This window comes from Meriones unguiculatus, chromosome X (genome assembly GCF_030254825.1).
Source record: "Meriones unguiculatus strain TT.TT164.6M chromosome X, Bangor_MerUng_6.1, whole genome shotgun sequence".
NCBI lineage: Eukaryota > Metazoa > Chordata > Mammalia > Rodentia > Muridae > Meriones > Meriones unguiculatus.
This window is the reverse complement of record NC_083369.1, coordinates 76,727,218-76,751,548: the sequence shown is the minus strand read 5'-3', so window position 1 is coordinate 76,751,548 and position 24,331 is coordinate 76,727,218. Positions and strand designations below refer to the sequence as shown.

The window sequence follows — 24,331 nt, the reverse complement described above, 5'->3', positions numbered from 1 at the left end:
GTCTCTAATATGCTAAACCCTGGAAGCTAACTGTCCAGAATTGGTCTGCATCTTGGCTTTGCTTAGGAGATGAAGTTTCAGCTCCTGCTACAGAGAAAAAGCCAGTTAATCCTGCTAAAAAATCTCTTGTAGTTCTGCTCATGAAGTTATATTTTGCCTACAGAAAATTGCCTGTCCCTTGCCTACATATTTTTCTCTGACAATCATGAATCTACTTCCTGGAGGCTGGAGAGATGGTTCAAAATTTAAGAGCTTACTGCTGTACCAGGGGAGCCAAGTTTGGGCCCCAGCATCTTTATAGCATCTCACAACTGGCTTTAACCCAGCTCCAGGTGACCATTCAGGACCATCCAGCTCCTGTTCTGACCATCAACAGCACGTACAAACATGTAGCATATGTACAGACACATACATAAAAATAGTAAAAGTAAACTGTATTAATTACTTTTCTATTGCTCTGATAAGACACCATGACCAAGACAACTTATAGAAAGAAAGGTATAGGCCCTACTTCTTAAGTATTTTATTTGGGATTCCTTAATGCCTCTACCTCCCTTCCAACCCCCACCCCTAGGTAGGGGAGAAAGAAGGTTAAAAGGGACAGGGGAGGTAGGCATCTTTAGACTTAGTTCTATCTGGTTATGGTCCTTGTGTTCTTTAGGAAAATACCAATCTCAGTTGTCAGGATATCTAGCAGTCCAACAATAGCAAACAGCAAATGCAAACGCAGCAGAATGAACAAGCAGCCTTTTTCCTTCTCTGACTCCTCCAAGTGTTCCACTCTGAGCCTCTCTTGGCTCTGGTATTTATATCCTCTCAAAGTCCTCAGCATTTCACTATCTCCAGCTGGCAAAGACCACACCCCTCCCCAAGCTGCACAAGGCTGTTATCAGCTGTGGAGCACTTCCTTATCCCACAGTTGGGATTAAAACAAAAACCTCTTTCCATAACATAACTGAGTTTTAAGAGAAACCAAAACTTTCACTACAGAAAGATCTAGTTGGGGCTTATGGTTCTAATGGTTTCAGAGGCCATCACTATCACATCAAGGAAGCGTGGTAGCAAGCACTAAGTATAGCAGAGGGGAGACCTGGCAGAGGGGAGACCTGAGAATTCATGTCTCAAATCACAAGCAGGCTACAGGTAAGCAAAGCAGGAATGGCGAAGCACACTCCAGTGACATACTTCCTCCAGCATGGACACACCTCCTAATCATAAGCAGTGTTCCAAATGAGGACCAAGTAATCAAATCCTCAAGAATATGGGACTTGGAGGATATTCCATTCACACTGAAAGAATCAGACTAACTTTGTAACCTATGTTTCTTTTAATTGCCTTATAACTTATATTTGCAAGTTTTAGGCCCATGTTAATTAAAGCCTCTTAGTGCTTCTCCAGAGAACCGAGGAATGTAAAAGTTCCTGACATTAGCCATCTGTGAGGGCAGAGATAAGGAAGAGAACAAGCAGAGATCTCTACTAAATGGAGAAAAAATCACCGGCTGGTGCCGGTGAGATGGGCTTTGTTTGGAAACTGGGCCAAATGGCCCCAATCCTTCTCCTGACCTTTGATCCAAAGCCTGTAACCCCCACTCCTCAGAACAGACATGGGATGAGTTAATCACCCTCCCACATTTAACTGTGGATGGCAGGAAATTCCAAACTGACTTGACGATCAGATATTTATGACAGGGCTGACTGGACCTAAGGGTGACCAGAACTGACCAATTATTTTAAAAGTTAAACACTTCATCCAACCCTAAATCGCCAAGAAGGCAACCCCAGGAGATTCCCACCTTGTGTCTTTTAAAAACCCAGGGTCTTTGTCTCCCAGTGCCACTCCTAGCTGACCAGCAGGGGTGACCCCATTGCGCAATGGTCAAGAAGAGTCTCTTGCGTTTTTGCATCGATGGATGATTAGTTTCTTGAGTTCTCTTCATACCTTCTTATATTTAGGCTCTTGCTGGGCCTAACACACACCACCACATAAACCTTTAAAAAATAATTCTACTTCCAATTTCTCACACCAGGTCCTCCCCATGGATCTCTCACCCACCGTCCTTCCTCTAATTTGTGGTGATCCTTCTGCTTCTATTTACAGAGGCTGCCATTCCAAGTGTGCATCATCACCCCACCCAGGTCTAAAGTTACTAGGAGCATTATAATGATAAGTTTAATAATATATTAAATATATAATAAATGTATATGCATTATATATAAAAGATATTAATAGATTATTCTTTCCTTTTTTTATTCTGATGCTAGGATGGAACCCAGCATATAATGTGCTCTTCCTGCTTTACCGTACTGCCTCCACACTCCTCAGCTCTGCCACGCACCAATCTGGAACTTCATCTCAGCAGCAGGATCTCAGTGTGTAGAACCTTGATGTACATGGTATCGTCCACACTGTAAGCTCAGCATTTCTCCTAAGGGATAAAAAAGGAACACCCAAGAGAACACTTCTCTTCTTTGCTCCAATGTTGATCATCAGTGCCAGGGTGAACAGCCTCTCCACCACCCATAGTGTGGTTCAGGCCAGGATTCAGAACCTGAAGAGTTTTCTGGACTAATAAGACTAGGTCCTGACATAGAGTCATCATATCTTCATTTCACCGGCTAAGACCATTTAAATACAGTACATTTAAAATATCACTACTGGGGCTGGAGAGATGGCTCAGCAGTTAAGAGCACTGGCTGCTCTTACAGAAGACCTGAGTTCAATTCATAGCAACCATATGGATTGCTATCCCATTTATAATGGGATCCAATGCCCTTTTCTGGCATACAGGCAAACATACAGACAGAGCACTCATATATTAAAAAAATACATAAAAGCTGGGCACTGTGGTACACACCTGTAATCCCAGCACTCGGGAAGGCAGAGGTAGGTGGATCTCTCTGAGTTCGAGGCCAGCATGGTCTACAAAGTGAGTCCAGGACAGCCAAGGATATATAGAGAAACCTGTCTCGAAAAAAAACCAAAACAAACCAAAACAAACAAACAAACAAAAAATATAAGGGGGTGTGGCTGGAGAGATGACTCAGTGGTAAAAAGCACTGGCTGCTCTTCCAAAGGACCCAGGTCCAATTCCCAGAACCTACATGGCAGCTCACAACTGCCTGTAACTCCTATTCCAGCGATCTGACACTCTAATACAGATATACATGCCGGCAAAACACATAAAATAAAACATATAAAATAAAAATTAAAAAAGATTACTACTATCAGGTTTGGAGAAATGGCTCAGCAGTTGAGTGCTAATTGTTCTTGTAGAAGACCCAGGCTCAGTTCCTAGCACCCACATGACAACTCATATGTCTGTAACTCCAGATCTAGATTCTTCTGTCATCCATGTATACATGTGGTACACACACATACATACATTCAAGCAAAACACACACATAAAATAATAAACTTTTAAAATATACCACTCTTATTGACAATGATTCTAGAAATATTATTAACCATTAGATAGAAAGTTTATGATGTATCTGGTACTACTGTTAATCTTCAGATGAATAACTCGGCTTAATTAACACTATTATTATTTAAACACACACACACACACACACACACACACCAACTCTTTGAAGGCAAAGGCAGGCAGATAATCTGTGAGTTTGAGGCCTTGAGGCCAACCTGGTCTATGTATTAAGTTCCAGGTCAGGAACTTACATAGTTATAACTTGTCTCAAAAACAAACAAAACAAAGTCCAACAGCAACAATAACAGCCCCCCACAGCCAAACAACCAACCTATTCAGGCCTAAGGATGCAACTCAGTTGACAGAATTCTTGCCTATCACACATGAAGCCCTGGTGTGATGTGAACATCAGTAATTCCATAACTTGCAAGGGGACAAAAGGAAGATCAGAAATACAAAGTCATCCTCTAATACACAGGAAAATCAGGTTCGTCCTGGAATATATGAGACCCCATGAGAGAGAGAGAGGAAGGGAGGGGGATGAAGAGAGGGGAAGAGGGGGAGGAGGAGGAGAGGAAAGGTCGAAGGAAGAAAGAAAACCTATTCAAACTTAGGTATGGTGGTGCACACAGGAGCCTGAGGTATGAGGATCTTGAGTTTGAGGCCAGCATGGGCTCTACAGAAAGATCTTGTCTAAAAAGAGAACAAAACCCTCTATTCTAGGCCATGGTCATCTTTATTTTGTACACAAGAATGGAGAAAGAAAAGTGCCAAGTAAACTGTCTCTGAGTCTGCACAGATAATCATTGTTCTACACCCTCATCCTCAATGCACAAAAGACATCTTTCAGAATAGTCAAGTACATAAAGAGGTCTAACCTCAGAACGTTGACATGAAAAGTTGTAACTGTAGTCAGTGATAACAGACAGTTCTGGGTTTGAGCTCCAGGCAAGTCACATGACATCCTCTGTGTCTCACTTCATTCAAATATAATTATGAAACACTAATACCTACCTTCTGTCACTATTGCAAGATGTACACAGCTTGATGCAGTTTTTATGCTCAAGTCTCATGGACCCCAATGACCACTGAAGAGGGAGACTATTCTGATGCAAATGCATTCCAAGCTGGAGCTCTCAAAGAAGCAATTGGGTGTAGAGCCCCGAGCTCTAGGGGAGGAGGGTTTTTACTTAGGGTTATAGCAAGATTGGGAAATTCCACCTAGGCAGTGTTATGATTGATTGACTTTTAGAAAATATCTGATGTCTGGAGGAGATTGTTTGCCCAAGGGCCAAACCAAACCGTAATTACTCATCCTATTGAGAACATCTGGGAAAATTCCAGGTCTTCACTGATTAGCTGTTGCTAGGGGTGATGATTAGATATTACTGGGTTTTCTCTAGGCTATTCCTTGGGTAGGGGACTCCATTGTCTTTTTTCTGGAATTGGTGACCTATGACCTAGTTCCTGGGACTGGTGGCTTTTGGGGTGGGGGTGGGGGAGTCGGGCCTGGTTCTCTCACAATGCTTCTTGGCTGAAGAATGTCACATCACCAGTCCTCCAGGCACAGCCCAGCAAGCTCATCTCCTCCTGGGAGGAAGTTAGGCTTGCCTTCTGCAGTTTAGCTGTTATTGAGGTCAAAGGGCAAGTGGGACTGGCTTCTCCTCCCTATCGCTTTCTGTTCTTTTTATTGACAGAGGCACCTGGACTTAGCTTCCCATTGTTGAAACTGCCATCGTTGCTGTGGCAGCACTTGCAAACATTCTCTCTAGGAACTTTGAGACAAAGCTGCTGAGAGACTGCAAAGACTCCTCTGCTGCTGGTTCAATTCTGCTGCTGCTAGAATCTGCTCATCTAGGTACTGGGCTTTCTTTGCGATGGGAGAGGCCTGAAAAGTGACCTGTAGTGATTCTATTAATCACTCAGACCCCCAAAGAAGCTAGTGGGAGGGACACCTAAGAATGGTGTTGTATCCATTAATGGGTGAAAATAAAAAACTTCCTTCTTTCCTTCCTCAGTCCCTCCCTTTCTGGTTTGTTGTTGTTTTAGAGAGAGGGACCTATGTAACCCAGTCTGGCTTCAAACTTGCTATGTAGCCAAAAATTGCTTTGGAAGGCTATGTTTCTTCCAGCAGACAGACCTGTTTTCCACCAGCTGCAGAAAGAGGAAACTGAGATGGAGGTGAACTGAGCTGAAAATGAAAATAGCAAGGCCTAAATGCACATTAGTCTGTAATTATTTCAGCAATCCTCGAAGGGTATGCACATCATTTTTTGATTGATGGTCATGGGAACTTGGTGGCCTTGTGCTGTGTCTACCTGTATCCTTGGGACCAATGATGCTGAAAAGGGAAATAAAGCGTTGCCATTCATGAAAGGGGTTTACAGGAAGAGTGAGATAGCTCAGTGGATAAAGGTGGTCCCAAAGACTAGCATGGCAGGAGAGAAACAACTCATGCAAGTCACCCTTTGACCTCCACATATGTGCTGAGTCACCCATGACCCACCCACCCCCAGTATAAGAAATAAATACAAAAAGTATAAATAAAAAAAGAGGCTTGCAGAAACGAGCACATTCTGGACGATATGGAGGTCAGAAATGGTTCCTGGAAGCCTCTATTTTATTTTTCAAGACAGGATTTGTGTGGCAACTTGCTCTGTAGACCAGGCAAGCTTCAAACTCATATAGAGCTGACTGCCTCTGCCTCCCAGGTACTGGAGTTAAAGGTGTGTGCCACCATACAGAGCTATAAGTATGTTTTTTAATTTATATTTTTGCATTTATTTATTTTATTTTTTCCATTTTTAATTTTTATTAATTATATTTTATTCACTTTGTATCTCCCCCATGGTCTCCTCCCTCCTCCCCTTCCAATCCCACCCTCCCTCACCCTTCTCTACACATGCCCCTCCCCAAGTCCACTGATAGGGGAGGTCTTCCTCTCCATCCTTCTCATCCTAGCCTATCAGGTCTCATCAGGAGTGGCTGCATTGTCTTCCTCTGTGGCCTGGTAAGGCTGCTCCTCCTCAGGGGAAGGTGATCAAAGAGCCAGCTAGTAAGTTCATGTCAGAGACAGTCCCTGTTCCTATTACAATGGAACCCACTTGGACACTGAACTGCCATGGGCTACATCTGTGCAAGGGTTCTAGTTTATATCCATGAATAGTCCTTGGTTGGAGTATCAGTCTCAGAAAAGACCCCTGTGCCCAGATTTTTTTTGGTTCTGTTGCTCTCCTTGTGGAGCTCCTGTCTTCTCCAGGTCTTATTATTTCTTTTCTTATCACCTATATCATCTGGCTCACAACTGCAGGTAACTTCAACTTCAGTTCCAGGGGATCCAACAGGTGTTGAATCTTTCTAGTCTCCACGGTCTCCTAGATAAACACAGTACACTTACATACACTCATGCAAGGCACATACACACACGTTAAAAGAAATAAACATTTTTTAGAGTTATCACACTAAAATTACCACAGTTGGTAAAGGAAATAAAATGATGTGGCCACAATAGAAAGAGACAAAGGGTAGTTCAGCTTGCTGAGGCTTGCAGCAGTTGGGGCAAATGGGAGTTAGAGGCAGGAGTGACCAAACAGAGAAGTTGTGTAAGACAGCATCCCTGAGAAGCTGGAAGCTTCACCAGGCCTCCAGTCACAGGTGCCCCACAGAGGAGGGCCAATAGTTTCCCTCAGCATGCTCTTTCTAGTGTGTGGCCTCCCACGGACACTAGACGGCACTAGAGGGCCATTTCTTAGGGACTTCTCTGGTCATCCATCCATCCAGTAAAGCAAAAGCCAGGGGAGAGTGGATGGGAATGTAGCCAGTGTCCATCTCATTCATAGAGTCTGGGTAGTTAAATGAAACATGATACATTAAACATTCCAAAATTGGGATATATATATTATATATATATTTATATATATAAATTATATATATTTTATATATAATATATTTATTTTATTTATTTTTAAATATATATAATATACATAATTATATATATTTTATATAAATTATATATATGTATAAGTTATATATATTTTTAAAATATATATATTTAAAAAAGAAGGAAAAAAGAAAAAAGAAAGGAAGGAAGGAAAGAGAAAGGAAAGGAAAAAGAGAGAGAGAAAGAAAGAAAGGAAAGGAAGGAAGGAAGAAAGAAAACAATCTCTGTTTGGAAAGAAATCTACTGCCTTTCCCTCCCTTCATTTAAAGATTTGCTGGCAAGGAGGCTGGGAATGGTGTTTTACACCTTTAATCAGGCAGGTAGATGGATGGTTGTGAGTTTAAGGCCATCCTGGTCTATACATGGAGCTCAAGTAAGCCAATAAGACAATAAGACCCCATCTAAGAAGAAGAGGAAAAGGAGGAGGAAGAAGAAGAAGAATTATTTGTTACAAGCATGCTAGAAATGATTTCTCAGAAGTGAAAAGTTTTAAGCAGTAGCAAGAAAAGTGAGTCCAAGACTCAAAGGGCAAGGCAGACGGTAGGAATCAAACCCTGGTTCTCTGGAAGAGTAGGCAATGCTCTTAAACACTGAGCCATCTCTCCAGCTCTATTCACTTTTTTTTTTAAAGACAGGGTATCACTATGTAGCACAAGCTGGTCTCCAAATCATAATTCAATCCTCCTGCCTCAGCCTTTCAACTACTGGGACAGGCATATGCCATATCACCATGCCCAGTTCAAATGTTCTGTCTCTGTCTCTCTGTCTCTGTCTCTGTCTCTCTCTGTCCCTCCAGGGTCTCATGTAGCTCAGGATGGCCCCAAATAGGCTATGTAGGTAAGGATGATGTTGAACTTCTGATCCACTTGCCTCTCATTCCCAGGTGCAGTTGCAGATGTGCATGCAGTACCACACCTGGATTATGCGTATTTTTATCATTTGGTTGGTTTGGTTGGTTGGTTTGTTTGAGGGGCAGCCCTTAGGTAGCCTAACATATACTATGTAGCCCCAATTGGGCTTGAACTTGTAGAAATATTCCTACCTTAGCCTCCCAATTGGTATTTGCCCTATTCCCAGCTTTAAATCTTAGGTCATACACCAGCATCCTCCTAAATGGGGCAATAACAGAAAGTGGTATCTACTGAATCTGGATACAAAGGAGGATACTCATCAACTTGACTTCCATTTAACATTTTTTAAAGTGTTAATCAAAGCTAATAAACACAAGAGATATATATGTTCAGGAAAAGAGATGGTAAAAATAATAGTTTCTTTGACACAACAGATTATATACCTGGAAAAGTCAAAATGGAAACACCAATCTGTTGTGTGCCTCTTGATTCATTACGTGTGTGTGTGTGTGTGTGTGTGTGCATGTGTGTGTTGCTAGAGATGGTATCCAAGGATTCCCAAGGCTAGGTAAGTGTTCGACTACTGGAATACACTTTTATTCCCTTGATTCACTACTTAAAAATTAAAAAGTCATGTGCAGAGTGCAGTGAAGCACACCTTTAATCCCAGCACTCAGGAGACAGAAGCATACACATCTCTGAGTCTGAGGCCAGCCTGGTCTCGAAGTGAGTTCCAGGAAAGCCGGGGACACACATAGAAGTCCTGTATCCAAAAACAAAAAAATCATGCTGGGGCTAGAGAGCATGTGTTGCTTTTCCAGAGGACCTAAGTTTGGTTTCTAGCGCCCACATCAGGTGGCTTACAACCACCCATAACCACAGCTCCAGGGCAATCTGAAGCCTTCTTTTGGCATCTCCAGGAACCTGCACCCACATGCACAAACAAACCCGCATACATATAATTAGAAATGAAAACAGAATCTTACAAATAGTCTCGTGCCCTTAGATGCTCAAAGCATGGACTGAGGTTCTATAAGAGTCAATATTTGGGGTTATTGTTCAAAGATTCTAGAAATTCCTCTGTTGTTAAGTCTTCACATTTTGAAGAATGGAAAATCCTTGGTTTTCAGGAAATATCCATCTCAGCAGGCAGATAAAAAGGTTAAGATCCCATCCTTCATTCCCAGTCTCTTCTCAAAAGGCAGTAAATATTGCCTGAGTGTTTTGTTCCTTCAGGAGACAGGGTATAAGGGCTGGAGGAATGACTCTGTGTTTTTCATCCCTTGTTGCCCTTATAGAAGACCCCAGTTGGATTCCCAGCATCCACATGGTAGCACAAAACATTCAGTAACTCCTGTTACAGAGAATTCAGTGCATTCTTCTAATCTCTGTGGGTACCAGGCAAACACATGGTGCACAGACATGGAAGCAAGCAAAACATTAATACAAATAAACTAAATAACTAAAAGCATTTTTTAAAAAGAGAGCATGTACTTATATGAGTGTATTTAAGGCCTGTAACCCCTGCAGACACAGTAAATTCTTGAATTTTTTTTAAACCAGGCAAAATAAAATGGATAACAAAAAAAGGCACCTAAGCCAGAGGGTGAAGGGTGTGGAGAGTCCTAACACAGCCAAAACAAAGAAACCGGAGGCTCCAGAACCCAAGAATGTTACAGAGCCAAAAGACAGTAGGACCATGCCAGAACCAAAAAAGTCTGTGACAGATCAGAAAGAGAAGAAGAGAATGTCCATCAGTACAGATCCGAAGGAAAAAAGGCGTATGAGTGACCCAAAATTAACCATGCCAGAACCAAAAAAGCCTGTGACAGATCAGAAAGAGAAGAAGAGAATGTCCATCAGTACAGATCCAAAGGAAAAAAGGCATTTGAGTGACCCAAAAGTGTCCGTGCCAGAACTAAAAAAGCCTGTGACAGATCAGAAAGAGAAGAAGAGAATGTCCATCAGTACAGATCCAAAGGACAAAAGGCATTTGAGTGACCCAAAAGTGGCCGTGCCAGAACTGAAAAAGTCTGTGACAGATCAGAAAGAGAAGAAGAGAGCGTCCATCAGTACAGATCCGAAGGAAAAAAGGCATTTGAGTGACCCAAAAGTGACTGTGCCAGAACTGAAAAAGTCTGAGACAGATCAGAAAGAGAAGAAGAGAGCGTCCCTCATTATAGATCCGAAGGAAAAAAGGCATTTGAGTGACCCAAAAGTGACCGTGCCAGAACCGAAAAAGTCTGTGACAGATCACAAAGGGAAGAAGACAATGTCCCTCATTACAGATTCAAAGGACAAAAGGCGTTTGAGTGACCCAAAAGTGAACATGCCAGAACCGAAAAAGTCTATAACAGATCACACAGGGAAGAAGACAATGTCCCTCATTACAGATTCGAAAGACAAAAGGCATTTGAGTGACCCAAAAGTGACCATGCCAGAACCAAAAAAGCCTCTGACAGATCAGAGAGGGAAGAAGACAATGTCCCTCATTACAGATCTGAAGGAAAAAAGGCATTTGAGTGACCCAAAAGGGACCATGCCAGAGCCAAAAAAGCCTCTGACAGATCTGAAAGAGAAAAAGACATTGTCCCTTATTACAGATCTGAAGGAAAAAAGGCGTTTGAGTGACTCAAAAGGGACCATGCCAGAACCGAAAAAGCCTCTGACAGATCTGAAAGAGAAGAAGACAATGTCCCTCATTACAGATCAGAAGGACAAAAGGCATATGATTGAGCCAAAAGATAAGAAAACTGTGACAGTCTCAGAACCCAAAATCAAGAAGCCTGGAGTAGACACAAAAAAGAGGATGGTGACATTTTTGACAGAAATAAAAGACAAGATGATTGTGGTAGACACAAGAGAAAACAAGATTGCATTCTTAGATACAAAACAAAAGGTGATTGTGCCATTTGTGCCAGAAGCCAAAGAGAAGAAGCCTGTGCAGTTGATAAAATCAAAAGAGAAAATGCCTGAGCCATTTTTGTCAGTTTTACCGGTTGAGCCAATTGTACCAGTTGGGGCACTTGGACCAGTTGGGCCAATTGTGCCAATTGCAGCAGTTGGGCCAATTGTGCCAATTGCACCAGTTGTACCAATTGTGCCAGTTGCACCAACTGCACCAGTTGCATCAGTTGCACAAGTTGTGCCAGAAATAGAAGAGAAGATCTCAGTGCCAGGAGTGAAAGACAAGAAGGAACTGCCAACTATGCCCCAGATAAAGGACACTAAGGCTTTGCCAGCTGAACCAAAGATAAAAGAAAAGGTTGTGACTAAGACAAAAGAGAAGGCAGCCATGACAGAAACAAAAGAGAAGAAAACTGTGTCAAGGATAAAAAAGAAAAAGTCTTTGGTAGGAGGAAAAAAAGCCGATAGGATAAATGAGATAGCTCGGAGTGTGGTTCAGGGCGTTCTGGCTGCTGCTGTTGAGCTTGTGGAAGGTAGGCTTCAGGTTTGCTTGCCTTAACGATTGCCTCATTACTGTAACACCACACTCGCAGGCAACTAATACACCCATGCCTTGTTTTCAGGTTCCAGAGACCCCATCAAGAACATCGACTGGCTCACTCATGGGGAATTCACAGTAGAAAAAGGTCGGCAACAAATTGAAATGTTTGTCTCGGTAAGTGACTTTGGTCACTCCAGTTTTGTGCCCAAGGGTATGAGCAACAATAGAAAGGTCCTCCATTGATCAAAAGTTTGAGGTCATGAAAACCAGAGGTGGGGCATCAAAGACACATAGAGTACGTAAACATAATTTTCTCATGACTCAAGAAAGTTTTGCTTACTTATTTTTTTTTAAGAATTGTACACCCTTCAGGTCTTTTCTTAAAAAATATTTATATTATGTGTATGAGTGTTTGTCTTGTGTGTATGTATGTGCACCAGGTGTGTGCCTGGTGCCTGTGGAAGCTGGAAGAGGGTGTTAGATGCCCTGGAATTGGACTTGCAGGTGACTGTTGAGTTACCAAGTAGATGCTGGGGACTGAACCTGAGTTCCCTGGAAGATTAGCCAGTGTCCTTAGTAAGCCATTTCTTCAGCCCTATTTTAAATTTTTTGAGACAGGGTCTCACTTTGTAGCCCATGTTGGCTTGGGGTTTGGTATGTAGATTAGGCTGGCCTCAAACGTACAGAAATCCATCTGCCCCTGCCTCTTGAATGCTGGGATTAAAAGGGTACACCACCTCCCCAACCAGGAAGCATTCTTAACCACTGAACCATCTCTCCAGCCCCAAGGTGGGAAAAATCATTCAAACACAAAGTGCAGCCATATTGCCATGCATTTATATCATCTTAATTGTCCATTTCCTGAGGAAATGCTATTTCCATATAAGTACTTTGTCCATGCCAATATATTCAATGGGGGCCTGCTGGCCTAAGGAGAGAGAAGCATTATCTAAAATAGCTTTCCTCCAACAATATTGGTATGTTCAGGTTGACAGAGGGGATTCAGATGGGACAGATGTCTTTATGTTCATATACAGTGTTGGATATTGAATTAACACCATTACCTGCACTATGGATGTTTCCTATTACTCTCTCTCTCTCTCTTTCTCTCTCTCTCTCTCTCTCTCTCTCTCTCTCTCTCTCTCCCTCTTTCTCTCTCTGTTCTTTTTTCTTTTTAGGACAGGGTTTCCATGTGTAGCCTTGGCTGTCCCAGGCTCACTTTGTAGACCAGGCTGACCTTGAACTCACAGAGATCTGCCTGTCTCTGCCTCCTTGAGTCCTGGAATTACAGGTGTGCACCACCACACCTGCCTCTGAGCTATTTTCTCTACTCCCAGGATCAATATCTTTTTTGCTGTAATTTTGGAATACATTGCCCTGATGGTAATAATGATACACAAGCCTGCCAATCCTCCCCCACCTGCAACCTGTACCTGGCTCTGACCCTTTTAGGTGGCTTCTGGGCAGTAAAACCACAGTTGCTTTGCATTATGGGTAGGGTAGATGAAGAATGGCTTGAAATCCCTTCTCCCCACTTTCTCTGAAGGGAGATTAGTTGAAATTGGAGGTGAAGTCACCTAGCCCTGTCCAAGCCTACAGTCCCAAGGGCAGTTTCCTAAGCCCTGGCCACCAAAGCCAAGTGGCCCTGGGAAAAGGAGGGAGAGCTGACTTCTCACCCACCTCTGTACAGCACTGGGCACCACGCAGGGGTTCCAGTAGGAAGGGCATCTAGAGCTCTCTGGGAATGAGTGGCATGGGTGACTATTGAGCATCCTGCTCTGGTGTGAGTTTTCTTTTCAGGCTGAGCAAAGACGCCTGCTCACTGCATTCAGGGCTCTTGACTCAAACTAGAAGCGGCCATGACAAGTAGCAAATTGTCCCTTGCCAAAGGGACAGCTGTTTTGAGTAAATGGCAAAGTAAGGTGGGCCACAGGCCTGTAAGAACCAAGGTGATGAGTGCCCTGCTTGCCTCCCAACTTCATGGCTCAGACCCCATTATAAAACTTTTGCCCTCTCCCCTTTCTCACCCAGCCATGGCTGCCTCTTTGCTGTTCCTCAGCTGCTAGGCATGACCCATCACCAGGGCCTTGGTGCTTGCTCCTCCCTGTACCCCGAGACCTATGTGAATGACTCACTACTTTGCCTCTCTTTAGATTTTTATGAACTGCCACCTGCTCTTTGAGGCCTTTCCTTGTCACTTCACCTAGACCTGCCACCTTCTCCCTTTCATTCATTCCTCTCTTAGAAGTCTCCCTCAGGAGTGCTACCTAAGAGAGTGGACACCATTAATTTATCCCACTGTCAGTTTTCCATCACCAGGTCATCTGATCCAGGAAAGCAGAAAGTTTTGGTAAGTTTTGCCCTAGGCTTCTAGCAATGTCAGGTGCAAAGTAGATCCTCAATAAGTCTTTTGGGGCACATGAATAGATTTATCCTCTCTCTTCTCCCCTTTCCCCACCTCTCCTCTCCCTTTATACCTCTCTCACACCTATTTTGAGACAGGTTGTCCTTGAACTTGCTGGGTAGTTGAGAGTGGCTTAGATTCCTATTTCCTGACACAGTCTCCAATGTGCTAGGATTACAGGCTTTTGCTATAATTCCAGCTATTCACAATACAGTTCTATTCTTCCAAAGGTCACCTGCCATGGCTAACAGTTTTGTGCATGTACTTCCAAGTGCCTGCTGATTTTGAGTGTCCAATAATATAGAATGGGCTAAGCCATCCATGGCAGACTAGGACCATGTCAGTGAGTATGTGAAGGTGTGTTATGTAAAATTACAACACACAAGGAAAATAAGCATTCACTGGAGTGACATAAAAATATATTGTCCAAGCCAAGCCTGTTGGCACATTCCTGTGATCCCAGTACTCAGGAGGCAGATCTCTGTGAGTTTGAGACCAGCCTGGTCTACAAAGCAAGTCCGGGCCAGCTAAGGCTACACAAAGAAACTGTGTCTCTAAAAAATTTAATAATAATAAAATCTGTTGCCCATTCATTCGTAAAAGAGGAAGTGGTTGACTTATAGAAATAATAGAATTGAATGTCTTAAGGTTGGTTTAGTTCACATAAAAGATACAAGTACAGTACAAGCAAGTAGAAAGGAAGAAACTCTGAGAGTTGAGGTATCTGGTGGGAAGCAGACAAAATTTAGCTTGCTGCCCAGAAGCCCCTAGGTATCAATCCAGGCATGAGTCCTCACTATCTTCCTCTGAAAAGTGAACAGCTTTGTTAGACTATCTCTAGGAAGTATTCTAGTGCTACATAATCTTTGTGTAACAAATATTCCCACTGGGAACAAATTTGAGTAACTGAGAAAGGGTGAGAAAAGTGGGGCACAAGGAGTTGACTGCCAGGCTTCTTTATAAGAAAAAAAGAAATAATGCACTGGGCAGATTGGCATATGCCTGTAATCTTATTGCTTAGGTGGTAGAGGCAGGGAAATTAGGAGTTCAAGCCTACCCTGGGCTACATGACACCTTATCTCAAAAACAAAAAAGTGTCTGGATATATAGCTCAGTTGGTAGAGAATTTGCCAAGCATGCATTAAGTCCTGAGTTTAGCCCACACTGAATAATCAAGACATGGTAGTATATGCCTTTAATGCCAGCACTTGGGAGATAGAGGCAGGGGAAATAAAAAGTCAAGATCATCCTTGACTACAACAGCAAATTATAGTTCAGTCTGGGCTATATATAATAAGGCCCTTTCTTGAAACAATAGGGGGGTAATATCACATGATGATGGGAGAAGGCTTAGTTGCTGATCTCAACGAACTGAGCACTGCCTCTCTGTTGTGGCTAAAATGGACAACTGGATACGGCAAAATTCCAGACTGTTTTGTTTTTTTTTAAAGAAACAAAAAACTTTAAACTAATTCTTCCTCCATCCCACCTCTCATCTCTGTATCATCAGACCATCTGACAAAATGCCAGGCTCTTGTGTGGTGCAAGCTAAACACTGTAATATGCTTTTAATTGGAGATACTCAGGAGGCTGAGATAGGATGGATGGTTGCTTGAGTCCAGGAGTTAAAGAACAGACCAATCAACACAATGAGACCTCCCTGCACCTCCAAAACAAACAAACAGAGCCACTCTAACTTGGATCCATAATGAACAAGTAGGGGTTGGAGGACAATGACTAGTTCTAGTTTGATTGGAAAAGTATGACACAAAGGTGGAAGGTCTTACCCAATTTGGGCCTAGGATGTACCTGAGTGGGTACAGTGGCCTGTGTTTGTCCCCTAGAACTGCATAAGCTAGACATGGTGGGGCACACCTGTCATACTAGCTCTTGGGAGATAGACACAGGAAGTTCATGAGCTCAAAGTTACTATACAATGAGTTCAAGGCCAGTCTGAGCTAAAGGAAATCTTGTGCTGTCCCACCCCAAAAATGTCAGTGGTTAAATCACATACACAAGCAAGCGGACTGAAGTTTGGCTCCTCAGAACCCTTGTAAATGCTGGGTAGGCATGGTAGCCTACCTGTAATTCTAGCTTTAGAAGGCAGAGACAGTGAATCTCCAGAGACAGCTCACAAATGCAAAGCTATGGAATTGAATCACTGAGAGATTCTGCCTCAAAAATAAGGGGGAAGAGTAATTGAGGAAGATTCCAGATATTTATTTCAGGCCTCTCTCACACACACAACAAGCATGCATATGTTCCCATAAAATGCATATGCACACACACACACACACACACACACACACACGCAACATACACCACATACACCATACACATATAATGTACAAAGGGTTATATGTTTTGTTTTGTTTTTTAATCCAGACTGTGGGAAATCTTAAATGACATTTTCACTTTCTTTGATTTTCAATGAGCTACTGAAATTTTCAGAGTTGAGCTGCTGATTTGAAGCTAGGCTTGAGGAAACTAACCCTAGCTTAACAACAGGAGGTGCTCTGGAAAAGTGCAGTTAAGGACAATGGAGTATTATACAGGAGGCTGCTGCCTAGGGTCTGATGAGCACCAGCAATGCTAAAGTGGAGTAGTGAGTGGTACCAGTATCTGAGAGGAGTGGAGAGACGTGAGCCACAGTAGAAAGGGCACACATGAATGAAGATGAATGCAATATATGTGAATTGGGAGGGACCAAAGGACTGAATGAATAGTATGTGTGTGTGTACATGCCCATGTAGACTGAATAGTGTGTGTGCACAAGTTTATGTGGACTAAATGAACACTACCTGTGTGTGCACATGTGCGCACATGCCTATGTGGAAGTCAATGGCTGACCAGGTTGTTGTTCCTTAGGTCTGTCTAACCTCCAACATTTTTTTTTTTTGAAACAGGGCTTCTCACTAATCCTACTGGTTACCTCGTCACCAACTAAGATAGACTCTCTGGGCAAGGATTTGCCTGTCTCTGCCTCCCCAGCACTGGAATTATAAGTACACCACACTGGGGTTGGAGAGGTGGCTCAGAGGTTAAGAGCACTGGCTGCTCTTACAAAGGTCCTGAGTTCAATTCCCAGGAACCATCTGGTAGCTTATAACCATCTATAATGAGATCTGGTGCCCTCTTATGGCCTGCTGGCACATATGCAGGCAGAGCACTGTATAAAAATAATAAATAAATATTTTAAGGGAAGAAGCACAAAGCACCGTGCACGACTTTTTAAGGGGGTGCTGAGATTTGAACTCGGTCTTCATGCTTATGGAGCTGGCCCATTCCTGACTGAAACATCTCTCCATGCTTCCCCTACTTTTTGAGACAGAGACTCATAGAAAGAGTGGCCTGGAATGATAGAGTTGATGATGACTTTGATTTCTCAATCCTCCTGCCTGGACTCCCCAGGGGCTGGGATTACAGGCCTGTACAGGATTACTATAGCTGCCTCTGAAGGGATGCTGGGTGCTCTCAATAATATTGCTAAACTTTCATCGACTATTCCCATCTCAAAGGCAAAAACAGGTTCACAAAGCAGAGATACTCCAAGTTTAATATCTGCACATTGGCACTTCAAGACACCAGTAATCCCAGCACGTAGGAGGAGAGGTAGAATTTGTGAGTTTGAGGGCAGCCTGGACCATATAGTGACAGTGTCTTAAAAAAACTCTTGCTTGGGAATCAAAACCAGGGCCTTACAAACATGAGACAAACAAACACTCTGCTACTGAGCTGCACCCCCAGCCTCCCTTTTGAGGGCATGTGGATAAGCCAACTGCCTAAATCTTCTGGTCTCATTTTACTTTTAAACTTATTGTGTGAGTATGGGGATCATGCATGTAGCAAAATACTCATGTAGAGAGGTCACAGGACAACCTTGTGGAGTTAGTTCGGACCTCCTTGTACCTTCACATGGATCCTGCAGGTTGTACTCAAGACCTCCGGCTTGCATAACAAGTGCCTTCACTGACAACTTTCTCCAAACCTTGGCCCTTGCTTCATGAACCACATAACACAACAAATGAAGTCCAATTTTACAGATGGTTGACACTGGGTCCATTATCTTCTAGTCATTCCTGTAGGTCTCCCAGGATGTGGTAAGCACAGCACCTACTTTATCACTAATTATTCTCCAATTGCCACACACTTGCCTCCTCAGTGAAGATGCGAAGAAGTGTAGTGTGGAAACACACACTTTAATGCTTGCCTCCACCGCCATCCAAAGCTTGTCTCAAATGAGTTTTGTGTTCCCAAATTAGTCCATATTCCCTCTGCTGTGGGAATAACTGGGAGTTGGTTCTAGTTTGAATCAAAAAAGACTTTTTTTTTAAAAGGTTAAGATTTCAGAATTTGAAACCCTGACTGTTAAGTACTTGAACTGAACCTGCTTTTCTTTCTCAGTGAGCTTTCTCTTTTTTCTATGAAACAGAGTTGGGACTTTCAAAACCGCTGGGTGTTCCATGCAGATTTTGTAGAGAAGAAAGACTTCACTCACTCCTTTCACTATATCTACCGTGTATGCTGGAGTGCACCCACTGCTGTGAAACCCATGGCACAGTTCAGTGCCAACGCCTACTTCACCATCAAGTTCAACAAAAGCAAATCTCCGGTAAGCTCTTCTTTTTGTGTCCCAATCCCTTCAATAAGGATTCGGCATTGGTAACATCTCTAGTCAGGGGCATCATTAAATCTCCCCAGCCCCCCCCCCCAACACTGCAAAATGTAGGGTTTTATGAAGACAGGTTATGATCTTTAACAACCTAGATCACCAAGGGTGGCCCTGAAATCGTGATCCTCCTGCCTCAGGCTCCCCAGTGCTGAGAATACAGGTGTGCACCACCATGCTGGCTCTAACAAATTCAAAAACTATGTGTTTGTTTCTGTGGTGCTGAGGTTTGAACCAAGGACCTTGCATGTGTGAGGCAGTTGAGCTATGTCTGCCATTGAGCTATGTCTCTAGCACACGAAACTTAATAGTCATGTTTCTGCCTTCATCTTACTTGGCCCAGCTGTAGCACTCACCATGCTGATTGTTCTTTGCAACACTTTGCATTTGGTTTCTGGAACATGCTCTCCTAGTGTGCCTTGTGCCTCATTTACCATTCCTTTGCAGCATGTACTGGTGTGTCTGCCTCACTCTAATATATTCATGTTGGAATGTCCCAATACCCAGTCCCCGTCCCTGTACTTACCTTGATTAACTTTATCCAGTCATGTGACTTTAAATACCACCCAGAGATAGATGCTCATAGTTCCACCTACTCAGAAGGCTGGAATGGGAGGGTCATTTAAATTCACAGACTAGCCTAAGCAACAAAACCTCAAGCTGGGCATAGTGGCACACACTCAGGAGGTTGAGAATCACTTGAACCCAAGAGTTTATGGCAGGACTTGAGAAATAGTTCAGCAGTTAAGAGCCCTTACTGTTCTTGTTAGATTTGGTTCCCAGTACCCATGTCACATGGCTCGAAACTACCTGTAACTCCAGGTCCACAGGGTCCAAGGCCTCTAGCTTCTGGCTTCCAGAGCATGGCATTCACAAGCATATACCCCCTACACACAGACACACACACACACACACACACACACACACACACACACCCCTTAAAAAGAAAATCCAGGGATGGCTCGGTGGTTTAGAGCACTAGCTGCTCTTGCATTGGACCTGAGTTAGATTCCTGCCACTCACATGGCAGCTCACTCCAGTCCATGGGGCTTTGGTTCCAGGCACATGTGCATTGCACATATATACATACTGACAAAACATTCATATACACAACATAATAAAATAAAAAGAACTTTAGAAAAACATTTATACCTAGAAAAAAAATTTAAGTGTTGGCAACCAGCTTAGGCGACATAGTGTGATTCCTTAAGCTCAAAAAATAAGTGAATCAATAAGATAAATATCACTTAGACCTTGTCATTTCTAAATCTCTAGCATATATTGAGATTTAGTGAATGTTTCACTTACCATTTTTATTTTGTTTTGTTTTGTTTTTCTCCAAGACAGGGTTTCTCTGTGTACCCTTGGCTGTTGTAGACTCACTTTGTAGACCGGGCTGGCCTCAAGGTCCACCTGTCTGTGCCTCCCTGAGTTCTGGGATTACAGGTGTGCACTACCACACCCAGCTTTACTTAACCATTTTTAAAATTGATTTTATTTCTGAGGTTCTGGAGGTTGAACTCAGGACCTCTGGATGCTAAACAAGAGCTCTACCACTGAGCTGTCTCCCCAGCCCTGGAACTGAATGGATTTTCCCTACAACATCTGACCCACTTCAGGTCTTTGCATCTGAGTTGATGGCTGAACCACAGCACCTTCCTTGATTCTTCTTTTTCTCTTACATCCCCAACCCCTTAAACCATTAAAAAATATGTACAGCCTGGAGTGGTAGGACATGCCTGCAATCCCAGCATGTGGAGAAGCAAAGGCAGGCAGACCTCTGCGTTCAAGGCCAGCTGGTCTATAAAGTGGGTCCTTGACAGCCAAGGCTACACAGAGAAAACCTGTCTCAAAACAACAACAAAAAGTGTACAGGATCCCAGCTCTCATATCCCCTGCCATTTAGGATTATTTCAGTAGCTTAACTGGTATCTCTCTTTCTGTTCTTGCTCACAGGTAGTAGCCAGCCAGCTAGAGCCCTTTAAAGCAAATTTCCATCATTCTTCTGTTTAAAGATTTTTATTATTTATGTGGGCATATGTGTATGTAAATGTGCATGTGAGTGCAGCTTTCATACACAGATGCTTCACATACTCTGGATCTGGAGTTACAGGCTGCTGTTAGTTGCCTGCCATGGGTGCTAGGAACTCAGGTCCTTTGTAGGAGCACTCTTTCTTTTACTTTTTCTTTCTTTTCTCTTTTTAAAAATTTGGTCTTTTGAAACAGGGTTTTTCTGTGTAGCCTTGGCTGTCTTGGACTTGCTTTGTAGACCAGGCTGGCCTAGAACTCATAGAGAGCCACCTGCCTCTACCTCCCTGAGTGCTGGGATTATAGGCATGCTCCACCTCACCTGGCTTGTAGGAACACTCTTAACTGTTGTGCCATTTCTCCAACCTCCAGTCCTTTGTTTAAAATGTCCCTAAGTGGTTCTACAACTTCAAAGTACACGGAAATGATTTGAAGATTTTGCTAGATTCTGATTCGGCAGGTCTGTGTAGAGCTAGAAATGATACATTCTTGTTGCTTTGTTTCTATTTTATTTATTTTTGGAAACAGGGTTTCTCTGTGTAGTCCTAGATGTCCTGGAACTCACTCTACAGCTCAGGCTGGCCTCCAGAGATCTACCTGTCTCTGTTCCCTGGATTAAAGGTGTGTGCCACCACTGCCTGACTGAGATAATACATTCTTAAAAACTCTTAGGTAATTCTGACAGTGCACATCTAGAGAGTAGCAAGGGCCCATGAGCTATAACTATATGTAATACATATGTTTCCTCCCTTTCTCCTCCCTCCCTCCCTTAGCAGTCTTTCTGCTGGCAGCACAGAGGTTAAGAAGTAAGACTGGTGATGGCAAGCAAGAGCAGATATCATACACTGAGGTCCTAGGAAAAGGCTCTTGCTCAAAATTCCAAGACTAATTTTGAAGGTGAAAATAGGTGGGGGTTTTAGGTGGTGATGGTGCATACCTTTGATCCCAGAACTTGGGAGGCAAACAGGCTGTGAACTTTAAGCCAGTGTGGTCTACAGAGCAAGTTCCAGGACTGTCAGGACTACACAGAGAAAACCCTAAGAAAAATATAGGTGAGGACCATTGTAATATTATTACCTACATTCTTTCTGCCTACAAACTGTACTTGTTATGGGGAATGGACAGATGGCTTAGTTAAGAGCACTTATTGCTCTTGCAAAGGACCTAGATTCAGTTCTCAGCACCCACATGATGGCTTACAACTATCCATAAATCTAGTTTCAAGGATCTACCATCCTCTTCTGACTTCTGTGGGCACCAATCATATACATAATGCACATACATGCAGGCAAAACACTTCCACACACAAAATAAAAATGAAAATGAAAATTAAAAATGTAAAGGAAACTTTCTACTTATTGCTTTTGCAGAAGACCAAAGTTCAATTCCCAGCACCCATACCAGGAACTTCACACATGCCTGTAAGTGCAGCTTCAGAGAATCCAATTCTTTCTACTGGCCTCTATGGGTTCCCACATACAAGCATACACATTCATACACATAAAAGCAAATAAATCTTTTAAAAAATCTCCAGTTCCCAAGTAAAACAAACCTGTAAGAGAACTTCATTTTTTAAAAAAATGTCAGCTGGATGCAGTGACACATGTCTTTAACTCCAGTGTTCAGGAGGCAGAGGCATGCGAGTTGCTATGATTTTGAAGCCAGCCTGGCCTACAGAATGAGTTCCAGGACAGCCATGGCTCTATTACACAGATAAACCCTGTCTCAAACAAACAAACAAACAAAAAAAATCAACCATTACAGTGGTTCATACATATAATGTAAGCATTACCGAATCTGAGACAAGAGGATCAGTTGCCTTGAGTGTACCACCAGCCTGGGCTATAGTATAAGATCCTATATGAAAAAAACAAAGTTAATAATTGATCTTGTACCACTATTTTGAAGGCTGTGAAGCCTTCAAGAGGTGGGTTCTAGCTGGCGGAAGTGGGTAGAGATGAACCTTTGAAGGAAGTATGCTCTCTTATGTTCCATCTGTGTGTCCTGTCTCCTTGTATGTGCCACATGAACAAACCATACCTCATGCTCCTGCCACTATGTCCTCCCTACTGTCATCAGCTGAAATCATCTGAAATCAGGAGCCAAGAATAACTTTTTTTTTGAGACAGGGTTTCTCTGTGTAGCTATGGCTGTCCTAGAACTCACTGTGTAGACCAGGCTGGCCTTGAACTAACAGAGATCTGCCTGTCTCTCCCTCCTTAGCAGAGTGCTGGGACTAATGGCATGCGCCACTGTGCTCATCCCCAAAATAATTCTTCCTCCTTGGAAAAAGTATATTTGTTAGAGCTAGGCTTGATAGCAACAACTGTAGTCCCAGAACTTGGAAGGTGGAGACAAGAGGATCTGCTCAAGGCCAGCCTTTTACATACTAAGTCTGAGTCCAGACTGGGCTACACAAGACCCTGTCTCCGAATATTTGTTGGGTGTTGCAGCACACTATAATCCAAGCACTTAGGCAACAGGTTTTGAGGAGAGGTTTCCATGCATCTAGGTACTCAACACTAGTAGAGGTAACACAGCAAATTCCCTGCTTTAAGATAAAAATGTTCCAACCTCGTTCATCTATGTTATTTTCTCCTGGTTCCATTCCTAAGAGGTAGAGAGTCACAGCTAAGTAAACTGGAGCACGTAAAGAAGACAATAGAGATAAACCTCTGAAAAAAAGAACAAAAACAAACACACACACACACACACACACACACACACACACACACCAATCCTCTCCCCTGCCAAAAAAAATAGTACAGGCAAAAGAGTGATTCCTACTCTCATTGAAGAAGGCAAGCCTCTGCCAGTTGTCTCCAATCTTGTGGAGTAGTTTATGGTATCTACGAAAAAAAAAAAAAAAAACTTTTGCAGAATTGGTTTGAAATAATAAAGTACTACCAATTAATGGATTCCATGTTAATAAAGAGGACAGGCCCTAAAACTGCAAAAATACCATATACATAAGGGTAGAGTGGGAGGATTAAGCATTGGCTTGCTTGGTCCAGGCTTACAGTTGTCCCTCTCTCTTAGGATATGCCTGTTGATGTCTCTTATGTCTTTGAGAATTCAGAACTACTTCAAAGGTAATTATAGTTTGGAGACTTGTTCTAGATGGGTGAGGTAAAGGTTGTCACATTCTAGAATTCCAGTAGGCCATAAACACACATAATTCAAACAGGGCTCACTTCACCTTTGGACTACTTACCCTACAATATGGGCTGAACATAGGATTCTAGCAGTAGTATAGAAAAAAATTTTAACATTTTTCAGTAATTAGAAATTTAAGGATTTCTTGACAAAACAGGGTGGGGCAAAGTGAGTCATGTCTATTATTTCTATGTATGTGTGTGTATGCACGTGTGTTTGTGCGTGTGTGTGTGTGTGTGCGTGTGCGCGCGCGCGCCCACGTGTGTGTCTGCATGTTTGCATATGTGGTGCTGCATATCAAGTCCATGGTAGGCAGGGATTCTACCACTGAGGTATAGCCTCAGGCCTCTTGAGGAAAACTTCAGAATTATACTGAATTTACTGTGGGTAGTAACCCCTTTTAGGCAC

The 24,331-nt window shown here is 42.8% G+C and overlaps 1 protein-coding gene across 1 annotated transcript in view; it reads left to right on the top strand.

The window, feature by feature from the left end:
* Positions 1-4,976: 4,976 nt before the first annotated feature.
* Positions 4,977-24,331, top strand: part of Akap14 (A-kinase anchoring protein 14) — a 28,754-nt gene continuing 9,399 nt past the window's right edge. The window contains exons 1-4 of the mRNA XM_060375644.1: positions 4,977-5,285; positions 9,782-11,658; positions 11,749-11,840; positions 18,503-18,682. Of these exons, the coding sequence (XP_060231627.1) occupies positions 9,792-11,658; positions 11,749-11,840; positions 18,503-18,682 (2,139 nt within the window). The 5' untranslated portion in view covers positions 4,977-5,285; positions 9,782-9,791. The remainder of the gene's footprint in view (positions 5,286-9,781; positions 11,659-11,748; positions 11,841-18,502; positions 18,683-24,331) is intronic.